The sequence below is a fragment of the Carya illinoinensis genome, chromosome 10 (genome assembly GCF_018687715.1).
Source record: "Carya illinoinensis cultivar Pawnee chromosome 10, C.illinoinensisPawnee_v1, whole genome shotgun sequence".
Taxonomy (NCBI): Eukaryota; Viridiplantae; Streptophyta; class Magnoliopsida; order Fagales; family Juglandaceae; genus Carya; species Carya illinoinensis.
This window is the reverse complement of record NC_056761.1, coordinates 36,032,964-36,045,142: the sequence shown is the minus strand read 5'-3', so window position 1 is coordinate 36,045,142 and position 12,179 is coordinate 36,032,964. Positions and strand designations below refer to the sequence as shown.

Sequence of the window (12,179 nt, the reverse complement as noted above, 5' to 3'; positions counted from 1 at the left end):
GCAGAGCGGATACCCCAAGGGGCCCCAACCCCCCACAACTACGTGCCTAACGCACGTGGTGGCTCCCCCCCGAATCCCATTTACTTTTAGTTTTGGTGCATGCAAGCAGCAACTCCATGTGATTCGTTCAAAGTTATCAGACTCGGCAAGCCCAGTCATTGCCGGCAAAATGAAGCGACGTGACCAATTTACAGCAAAAATAAAATAAGAATGCGTGCTGATGCTGTGCCTTGTGCCGGCACTGTTGTAAAGTGCTCGAGATGGTGAAAGCAACACTTCCACTCATATCTATCGTCAACTCTGATACACAGAGCTTCAAGAGATTCAGGAAAAGACCCGCTATAATTAAATCAAAGCGAGATTATGAAAAAAAATAAAAAGAAAAAGAAAGAAAGATGATGACAGGAAACGATAGGGCTGGAGCCACGCTGGGCAACCAAAACGTGTAAAAGCGGCAGGCCACGTGTAGTCGCGTATGATCAGGGGACTTCATGACGACTCCCATCATTAAGCCACATCAAAAGATACTTCCCTCCTAAGCAAAAAAGCTACGGTCTCGCTCACAACTCAAAACACTACTCAAAATTCACTTCATTTCTTCTCTTGCCTCTCACCCTGGTTACATTCCCTACCAGAGTTAAGGAACCTTGATTATATACTTAAATGGCAAACTAAGAAATTTGAATAGATTTATAAGATCAAAAATTTTACATAAAATATAATAAATAATTTAATTTTTTTAAATCTTAAAATAATAATATTAAAAATTAATATTTTAAACTTTCAATTAAATTAAAAATTTCTCACCTTCCCTAAAGTCCGGCAGCCAGCTCATGGGATAAGGATACTGCTAGAGCCACCACTGGGCTCCCGTTGGGAGCTCTACTTGATTTAAAATATTTTTTTTTACATTATTTTTTATTATTTTTAAATATTTAAAAAAATAAAAAATTTACAATAATATTAAAAAATCCTATCTTAATTACTAAGGAAAAAAATTATTATTTTTAAATATTTATAAAAATATAAAAAATTCACAATAGACTTTTCTTAATCACTAAGGAAAAAAAAAAAAAAGAGCTGCAACTCCCAGCAGAATCTAGCATTATATATAAAAACTTCTATTTGTAATCCCTGCTTAGAAACTATATATATGCAAACGCTTTATTAAATAAAAACAAATATCATTTTATGAAAAGTATTTTTGTAATTTAAAAAAAAATTAAAAATAAAATTACCTCCTGCATTTTGGTCTTCATTTAAAGACTTACGTAATATTACTCTTTATTTATGAATTAATTACTTCAAAATATTACACAAAAATAAAGTCAATATAACTTTAACATAAGACATCATATTATAAAATTATTTTTATTTAAAAATAAATCTAATAAATTTTATAAAATTATGTTAATTTATAAATTTATTTTAAATATAATTTTTTTTGTCTGTAACTACACTTAAAAATAATAAGACTCACCGTTAAAAGGTAAAACCTTCAATGGAAGTTCTAAAGTTTATGTACTTTTCTTTTGGTTGGAAGGATGTGCCATGCTGTTAGAACTGTAGGGATCATTTCCTACAAGTAAATTGATTCCTATTAAACATATACCAACCAAGTGACACCCGGAGGCATGAACAGTTCATTGAGCGTTAAAAGGACCATATTCAAACTCAACCCTAGTAAAAGAACTCCAAGAAAATTCCAATTCCTATAAATATTCGTTCATGTCCCCATCACATTGCAGAACAGGAAAGCGAACACGCGTTTATTGACAGAGGGAGAGAATTGAGAAGGTAAAGAAATTAAATAATAATATGCTATTTTATTAGTCGATGGCATATGCTGGGCAAGACAGGTTGGGAATCAAATTTCAGGGGAGAAGGGATGATCGTAATCACCATACTAAACAAAACATAATGGGCTCCAACCCGTCTTAATCCCCTGTGATTTTCTTACAATCGATCCCAAAGCTTATTCCCAAACTACCAAAAAAAAAATCCCATCCACCACTTCCTTTTGTGAGCCCAACCGAAAGAACAAGAGCTGTAGCTTCATCGAAGTCAACATTTATTCCTCTAAAACCTACACCAAAAAACCCTATTCTTTCATCCTGTTCTTCTCATCTTCACCATTTCTTTCTTCAGTCTTTCAGACACTGTATCTTATAATATAACTATTCCTATAGCAAACTAAAAGCTTCCAAATTTCTTTCGCTTCCTAAAACTCCCAAAAAAAACAAGGATATGAAGAACACAGATTGAAACGGGAATCAATAAGTCCACTCCTTTGGTAGCCTAATCTCATGGTTCGTTTCTGGCAGCGGCCGGATGTTACGTTTCTGATGAGAATAGACGGTGTTACTCCTAAGCCTCGGAGCAGTGTCTGCAAGAAAACAATCAAAAACATAAAAAAGTCGGTAAAACTCAATTTCTATTGTTTGTACCCGAGGGATAAAGCTTCACATGATAGTAACCGTATATATACCAGCGTTTAGATCAGTAACTGTCCCAAAGAACCGAGGCTGAAGCTGGGACTGAGAGCCCATCATATCTTCCGAGTTGAGGTTCAGCGCCTGCGCCACTCTTGCAGGGACTAAAACAGTGGAACACGCTGTAAGAGTTTACATGAAAAGAATCAGCACATGTTGTATAGAAGCGAAATAAGCTAACTAGATCTGATTATCAACACAGCCGACAATAAGTAAATTAACAAATTCCACCCCCACCAAAAAGGCTAAAAGAACTAGACGACGTAGAAACATAGGGGACAAGAAAAACCGACATTTTTCTATACAGTCAATAAGTCGGTGAACTAGAAATGGACGGTTTACAGCTTTAAACTCAAACCAACATAGTGGAAAGTAACAGTGAGTGGACCTGGCTTCCGGCGTGTATCGGTCGGACTGTCAACTTGACGAGGCAGGAACACCCCAGTGCCGGCGCATTCCCTTTTACCACCAGGACGCCCAAGAAATACAGCTCTCATGCCTGACCCATTTTTCTGATGCTGGTGCTGGTGCTGTTGCTGAGCCTGTTGCAGATGTGGCCATGCAGAAGCTGACAGGCCCAGAGGGCCAACGTTTCTGCCTCCAACGAACTCGCTGTTCCTCCCCCTGTTCTGGGCTGTTTGCTGGGCCTGCCGCTGTTGGTATTCTCCATTCAGCTTCCCTTGTGTTCCCCAAATCGCCGAGCCCTGTTGCTTCAACATCTGTTGTTGTCTAAGCTGCTGAAACTGTTGGAAGTGACAAAAACCCCATCAATAATAGAAAGATTTGCAAGCTTCAGGATCTGATTAAACAAATCTCTGGTGGTGCCAAGAAAGCAGAGTTAATGAGAGCCTTACTCGCATTTGCAACTGCTGGTGGGAAAGCACGTGTTGAGGAAAAAACCCAACCTCAGTGTTGGAATTATCCTTAACGGGAACAGGAAGCGGAGAGGGCTTCCTCAAGGGATCCATGAGACCTCTGCCATGGTTAAGCGCATACAACTCTTCGTTCATCCTCATCCTTGGCACTTCCCCTGCAGCAGAGTGAAGCAGATCCCAAGTCGCTGGTGGGGACGAGACTTGGGAAGAACCATTTGAGCTACCATGGCTCAAGCCCTTTCTGCATCCGCATCCGCTGCCCACCGCGCACAGCGTCGATTGCGGTGAGCCGGACGAAACCCAAGCCTGCAAAATGAGCCATAGAAACCCCAAATCAGAAATCATAGAAACAGAACGCGTCGATTATGAAAAGGAAGAACGGTACCACACCTTCGAGTTCTCAGAGTGAAAAGCGGGGCCTGATTTCCTGGCCTCATTCACAAGGTTAGAGCGAGCCATTTGGCGGGTCAGGCCAGCGAGATAGTCCTCCTCATCGCTCTCCGTCTCACTCGAACCGACAACCGACTCAACCGGAGAACCCAGATCCGATGAGGAAGTCCCAAAAGAGTCAAACCCGTAGGGAAACTCTAGAGGGAACAAAGCCTTTGTCGTCTCAGAGTCGGAGCCGAGCCCATTTCTTTCATTCTTGTCCATGGCAAAACCGTCGTCGTCGAGGAACTCAGGTGGGAGCCAAAACTCAACGTCATCCAAACTCAGAGCCATCCTAAAAAACCTTACAGAAAGAAGAAGAAAGAAGCTAGCAAGGAAAAAATATTAGGGACTGGGGGGCTTTTTGAAGTGATGATGGAAAGAGGTTCGCTTCTGGGTTAAGATTTTAATAACCAACAAAACCCTTACCCAGTTGGGGGTTTGCGGGGATGTGTGTGCGGAGAGTCTGATCAGGGGGCCCCAGCCGAATCAAAAAGCAGGGAGAGAACGAGAGTGATTGAAGGAGGGAAACTGGGGAGGGGGCCTTCCTTTTTAACCAAGAAAAATTCTTTTTATCATCTCACATTTCATACATTATATTTATTTTAATTTTTTTTATAATAAATATATAATATATAAATAATAAATAAAATAATTTAATTAATTTAATAAGAATAAAATAAAATAAAAAATAAAAAAATAAAAAATATTATTTTAATATATAAAATATATAATATAAAATAATGTGTAGCATTTCCTTTTAACAAAAGCCCCGGCACAGCCTCTTTGCTTTTCTTTATGCGATTACGAGAGAGAGAGAGAGAGTGAGCAGAGGTACGCGCGGAAGAAGGGACGTGAGAAAAATAAATAAAAGAAAGACTAGAGGGTGGGGTCCACTTGAGAAGAGGGAGCTGCTGCTTGTGATCGAGCATCCAACTGAAGGCCACGTTCTCTGTAAAATTTGTGGCTTTTATGGTGGGACACACCAAACTTCAAAGTGCTTCGGTAATATCTATTCATTATCACTTTAAAATATTATAACAAAATTAAAATATTATAAGTAAAAATAAATTATTAGAGATTACTCTCAATTCTTGCCAAAAAAATTTTTAGAAACTACAATTCCATTTTTTAAAATATAAAAAATAAATTATTAGAGTATATTTAAACTATTATCCATCATTTATTATTGATTTAAACATCAAAATAACGGTAAACATTTAATGCCATTTATCTTTGACTTGCAGATAAACGATCATGATGTCAAATACGTCTTTTACATGTAGTATTATTTACAAACTATCATAGAGGCTATATTATCTACTTTTTACATGACAACATGCATTCATTTGAGTAGTATGATTCGAGGATAATATTAGTGTTATTTGAATGCTTTTATGTTATATAATGTCTATATTATAAAATTTAATTTATAATATTTAAATTTAAAATTTTATTTTTTAAATTAAATTATATGGCACCGTCTCATTTATTTTTTAATATGAGATGGGATAAATTGAGATTATTAAAATAAAATATTATTAAAATATAATATTTTAATATTATTTTTGTATTAAAATTTAAAAATGTTAAATTATTTAATTTATATAAAAATTTAAAAAATTATAATAATTAAATAAAATAAAATAAAATATTTTATAAAAATGAACAAAGCATAATCAAAGGAAATTGTCGTATACTTCTTGGCTAAGTAATTAGGAGGATAGTATATACAGTTTTTGGGGGGGATTAAAAAAAGCGGTTGCGGTATATGCTGTCACTGTATCGGAGCGGTTAGCTTTTACAAAGCAACGGACGTACATTTGTCCATGTTAATGAGTCCACTTGGCACTTCAGGGGTTCGCCTCCCCCTTCTTCGCATGCAACTCAGAATCTCCTCGGTTCCTTTTTTTTTATTTTTTTTTATTTTTTAAGTTTCCCCTTTTTCTTGACTTGTCTGCCTCTGGAATCTTGCTCATTGACCAAAGTTGGTATCCCCGTACAGTTCTAAGTTCTTAGCTACTGTACATTTTAACGATAAAACCAAAATCAGTTTAGCTGCCTGAGCTAACCATATACACACTTTTAACGATAAAACCAAAATAAGTTTATCCATTTTATTTTTCTCTATTGTATAAGGATTTTAATCTTTATGTTTTAATTTATGAATGTTTAAAAATTTGTAATGAACTTCCCAAACCTCTGTTATGTTTATAAGCATAATGATCATGCCACATGTCATGCATGAAATAATAAAAAATCGATACGAATAATTGTTAGACACAGTTTTAGAGTGTATAAGTCTTGTGCACTCTATTTAAAAAAAATAATAATGTTAATCATTAAAAATTAATTTTTTTTATATAGATCTCAAATTTATTTATTCTTTTTTCAAAAGTAATGCAAAAGATGTACACACCTTATAATTGCGGTTAATGTCAAAAATCGTCCAACAAACTAACATCTTCTATGATAGTTGATTTTACATATCTCTCATTACCTCACATATCTCTTAATATGATGGAGAAATTTAAGATTTTGGAAGGATAAAAATGATGCCTCCAACGAGATAAGATCATTTAGAGTCAGTGTGCATGGTGGAATCTGGGGAGAGAAGTCGTAGATAACCCATTGATTTGTAGAGATCTCCTCATTTTATAGGGATCTATTTTTTTCCTTCCAACTTGCCTTATGAATCTCTTTTCTTTTAGGAGTTTGAGTCGATTATCTCTTATTGACTTTATCTCTGGACTAAATTATTGACTTTATCTATTCTTTTATTATTAGCAATGAGCTAGACCCAGTTGACTTTATTCCCAATAGATGCCTGCAATTCTTAAAATCGATTTGCTCGACAAGAAAGTTTTGAAAATCTTCATGTCAAGCTGCGCTAGAGATTGTTTGTAGAAAAATAAACTCTAGAAACTGGTCCCTAGTTTTCTATTTGTTTGTGCAAAGTAATGAATCTTTCCGAGTGAAGCTCGGTTTGGAATGTGGATAGGAGATGCACTTGACTGTGCTAGTCGTGAGAGTGGAGCTTAGTTGGGAGAGTTAGGCAGAAGATATGCTCAACTGCACTAGTTGCCAGTGTAGAGCTCAGCTTGGAGTTTGTTTGTGAACGTTTGTCTGACAAGTTGCATGACACTGTTTATTCTTAGCAAAGAATGCGTATTCACATTATTGTTTTTAGCTATTTGGTTTTAGTAGTGGATTTTATTTTTTATTTATTTTTTTGCCCCTTGTTGTGAATTGTTGTTTGATGTTTCCATTTTGATATTGACGTTAGAATTTGTTTGCAATAACCTGTGCTTAATTGGTCAGAAAGTCTGTTGACTCCCTAGGTCCATTTTAGACTATTGTCGAGCCCGTTGAGTCTTTGCCAAAGGTAACCCGTGCCAAGCAATTGTGCAACTTGGAGGCTCATTCCCAAAGGCTACCCACTAACGGTGGTTGTGGTGCAAACGTCATCACTCGACATTTGCTTGAGAAGGCCTAACGTTATTATCCAAGTGTGAGTGTGAGAACATTAGGCTTTAAAGGGCGAGGGACGACGCAATCAAGGGACTTAGATCATACATATTTACCATAAGTCTAGGGATTCAACCTCGGTGGGGCAAAGGTCACACAGTCAAGGGACTTGCAAGCCTGTGTTCACCATGAGTCTTGGGATTCGACCTCGTTGGGACAAGGGTTATGCAATCAAGGGACTTTCGGGCTTGTGTGAACCACAAGTCTAAAGACTCGACCTCGATGGGGCTCGTGTTCACCATGAGTCTACAGACTCAACCTTGGTGAAGGAGATGCTCGATAGCACTTTTGTGGTGGGAGGCTAAGTTCGACCATGCTGCTATGGCGGGAGCCAAAGCTCAATTGTCCTGAGAGGTTTTCACCAAAAACCAAATAGGTTAGTTTAATACAAATTACAAGTTTAAAATTTGCAAACCTAAGCCATTTCGCTAGAACGTGATGAAGGCTTAAGGCACATAGGCGAGATCCACATGTAGTCATAATTTGGCAATGATGAAGATCTGAGATGCCCACAATACCAAGTGGTCTATTTAAGTGGAAACAAATTAAGATATATAGTGCCAACAAATGAGTTTGTAGCTAGCATTTCGAGCTGTGCGGGTGATTTCTAGCAAAGTATGTTCCTGGCACGTGTAGCCACTAGGTTTCCTATGGAACCTCGAAGAGTTTTTTTAAGAAGAACCTCCAAAAACAAGATTTCTAATTACAAATGAAATTAAAATAACAAGTTTGAGAGAGAAGAACTAGATCAATTGAGCTTCTGCTTTCAATTTTTCCTAACTGAGGCTGTTCATTGCTGAACAATTTTTGCATTGAGAAGTTATCCATCCTTGAGCCTTTTTATAGTAATGGAGATTGCCTGTAACTAAATATTTTTTTTTTGAATTGTGTCGCCGAACTAAATTCACTGTTTACATATCCTTCAGATCAACATCCTTACTATTTTGTTGAATACGATTGATGAGCTTTATGGTCACCTTTTAAGGTGGGACCCGTGGCCCTATGGGAATTGCTCAAGTGGACAATTACTTTGATGAGCACTTGTTGTGAGTGAGCAAAGGTGATGGTGCTGACCTTCTCTGTGGTGAGCAAAGTTTTTGTACCAAGATGCTTCCATGTTGTGGGACATCGTCGTCTCCATTTATCTGCTAAGCGTGGAGGGCGATATTGTTTTTGGCCCACCGTAGGCAACAGCTCAACTGGTTCATGCCATGGGCAACTTCATGGTGGCTGGTGTTCTCCTATAAGTGGCAAACGATCCTGGTCGCAGTAAGGTTGGGTGAGGTGCATCATGATGGCAAGGAGTGTGATGGTGTGGCAGATAATGCCTCACGTGGTTTTTGAGTTTCTTGTCAGTGGGCTATGCATCGATAATGGTGATGGTTCTCTTATAGGGGATTGGTGGGGCAAAAGAGTCTCTACACCCAATTCTGGTGCAGGCACGATCATTGGGTGCAACATACCTAGGCTCTCCGTGTGGCTGGGGATGCCATGGTGATCGCCATCCACCTTGCAGCGCCATAGGGGTGCGGACGGCTGGGTTGAGCTTCATGGGTACATTGTAGTGTTGATCTCTTGCGGTGAGTGTTGGTGATGATGGAGAGGAATGATGGCGATCAAAGCCTCCATGGTCGAGGACCATCTAAAAGGCAATAGGAAGTGATGGTTGTTTGTGTGGCAACTAGTGGTGGCTCTATTAGCTCATGGTTGGCCGGCATGTTCTTCCAGATTGTTTCTAGGCTTTAGGCGGCGAGAAACCGACAAGAAAATTACAATTGACTCCGTCTTGTTGTCTGACTAGGCAGCTGGGTCTTGGCCAAGTCATTCAAGGTGGTGGCGGTGGCAGGCCACAAGCCCGCCGTGTGAAATACTTGGGTACACCCCTTTCTACCCACTATGCATGGCATGGACAATGTGTCCGTTATGTGCACAGAGCGCGACATGCAACTCAGTTTCCCCTCCCCCTTTTCTTTAAAAAGGGTTTTTTACCAAGTAATAATCTAAAAGTAAACACTTTGTAGATCAATTTAGTGAGAGATAATCAAAGATACTGATCGGATTAGTAAACTATGGTCCTTGCATAATTTCATAGACCAATAATGGCAGTTATTTTTTGGTATATAATTGAAAAGAAACAAACCATATTTCTTTTTATCAAAATAATAATAAGAAAAGATAATGGATAAAAGGTAGAGGAGGTCTTATCCGTTTCTTTGAAGGTGATCTTGTGAGCAAGAGAATATTCTTCTCCCAATTTTGGTGTAGAGAATTAGTTTATCTCACAAATAGTACCGGCTGCTAATTCAATAGCCCAATAGGTTGGAACAAAGTAAAGAGTCATCCTCGATCTATGATGATGACTCAGAGATCGATATGATACTCTTTGAGTCCATCTATAAAATAAATAATAATTTAGTAAATAAAAAATAAATATAAAGACACATAAATTTATGTAGTTCGGCATAATAACCTATGTCCACGGGTTATTTGAGATGCAAAATTGACTATGATGAGTGATTTTACATCTCTCTCATGACCTCATATGTCTCTTATTACAATGAAGAAATTTCAAGAAGTTGAAGATGATGTCTCTCATGAGAAAAGATCTTTTAAAGTCATTGTACATGGTGAAATTTGTGCATAGAGAAGTCATAGACATCCCCTTGATTTGTAGAAATATCTTCATTTTATAAAGATATGATATTTTATTTTTTTGAAATGATTGAGTCTATCTTACCTTATGAATTTCTAGGAGTCTGAATCAGCTTGATTTATTCCTTATTGGCTTTATCTTTGAGTTAGATTCTTGACTCTATCTCTCCTCTTATTATTATCACTCGACTTTATCCTAACAAGTGCAAATATAACTTCTGTACCTTTTAAATCCTACAGCGGACCTAAAGGTATATACCCTTATCCAAGCTGCAGCCATGATACAGAAGGGGAGGGGATCCATAGAGGTGGACAGTGCATATCGGGGTGGATAGCTGACCACGATAGACTTATGAAGATGGGGAATCATCCCCTTACTATGGGTATTTTTAATTTTATTTTAGGTTTTAAATCTCCTAATTAATAAATTTTTGTTCTAACTTTTATTTTATTTTTTTCTTATTTTTCTTAAACTTGGGGATTTTTTTAATAATTTATACATTTCTGATTAGAATAAAGATATTGCTGAAATATTTTTTTTTATAAATTAGAGGCTCACTTTTTCTTTTTGAATTTTTTCTTTGTTATTTTGAATTAAAAAAAAATATCGATTTACCACTTTCTAGCAACTTGTACGCAATTAATTATTTCATTAATTAATTTATTTGCCTGACAACTATGAAACATTGGTCGACCATACATGACTCTAGTAATTAGTGACCAGAGTCATACATACATATGAAAATAGGAATAAAAGGGAATCTAAATGTGGGCGACGTGCATGGTGACATGGGCGGCGGGTGCTCTCATATTTCGGTCAATTTTAAACTGTGCGTTTGTTTTTGTTTTAGCCGACGTCGTTTACTGTGGAAATCGTCACGGCGTGTCGTTATCCACTTGCCGAGCTGTCGGCGTTGGTCGGCACTGCCATCTTTCCTGACGTGGCACGATGTTTTGTTTTCTAATTGGCTTTTGTTAAAACGGGGAATTTGAGCTTTATCTCATGTAAATTTACCGCCGAAAGAGTAACGTGATCAAAAGCATAATCTTCACATTCGTTGAGTACAATATCGTCATTAACTGAACTTCAAGCATCTCCCAAGTCCCAAGTATTTTTTTTTATGGGCGGACAGTGGTATCAACACAAATATCGCATGTATAAAAAAAATCTTAACCACGGTTTGGGTAGTGAAATAAAATAAGATAATTTTATATAAAAATTGAATAAAATATTATTAGAATATTATTTTCTAATATTATTATTTTAAAATTTAAAAAAATTGTGATGATAAGATAAGATATTTTCAAAATCCAAATGGAGCCTTCCAAGGTTGATTGAATTAGCTAGGGCAAATACAATATTATTAATTTAGAAGTTTGTCACATCAATTGGAGATACCAAAATCTCCCTTAGAAAAATATAGTTACAAGTATAATTGTGTACTAATTTGTGCACCAATATGATGTGATTGGTCAAAAAGTAGATTTTATTGAAAACAGTGTTAATTTAAATTTTAAGTATGAATAAATCAGTATTGGTACATAGATTAATGCGCAACTGTACTTGTATGTAGCAAAACTCATCTCCCTTAGACCTCAAGGCCACCTACATGGCTCAAGGCCCAAAGGACAGTCCATGATAAGCCCCGAACGTCATGTGGGTCACCCATTTAGAATCCATACGTCATTTGTAGAAAAAGGATTCAACGGATTTTGAAGAAGCAGGGTAAATTTAAATACGTCATTAAGTATTGAACAAGATCAGATAAAGAAAGAGATTCAAATTACTAACCCAGACCTAACTTAAATAAGAGTTAATGTTGTTACAGAGATCAGAGCAACCCCTCTCAATCTTTATATATATATAGAAAAATATAGTTACAAGTATAATTGTGTACTAATCTGTGCACCAATATGATGTGATTGGTCAAAAAGTAGATTTTATTAAAAACAGTGTTAATTTAAATTTTAAGTATGAATAAATCAGTATTGGTACACAAATTAGTGCGCGACTATATTTGTATGTAGCAAAACTATATATATATATATATATATACACGAGAGGAGACTAACTAGTCAAGTAATTGAATGGTACCTTTGCTCTTTATATGAATCGAATAATACATCTGACTCAAATATTAGAAGCGTTTCAATACCCTTTTAGCCTTTCTTATTTAAGGTATTGTATGTTCGCAGGAAATGC

The 12,179-nt window shown here is 36.7% G+C and overlaps 1 protein-coding gene across 1 annotated transcript; it reads right to left on the bottom strand.

Moving 5' to 3' along the window:
• Positions 1–1,806: 1,806 nt before the first annotated feature.
• On the bottom strand, positions 1,807–4,310 carry LOC122279852. The gene is made up of 5 exons (XM_043090733.1): positions 3,758–4,310; positions 3,347–3,673; positions 2,881–3,235; positions 2,489–2,614; positions 1,807–2,386 (listed from the first exon to the last, which is right to left on the bottom strand). Exons 1-5 carry the CDS (start codon positions 4,088–4,090, stop codon positions 2,274–2,276), a joined length of 1,254 nt encoding a protein of 417 aa, XP_042946667.1. The 5' UTR covers positions 4,091–4,310; the 3' UTR covers positions 1,807–2,273.
• Between the last annotated feature and the right edge of the window lie 7,869 nt (positions 4,311–12,179).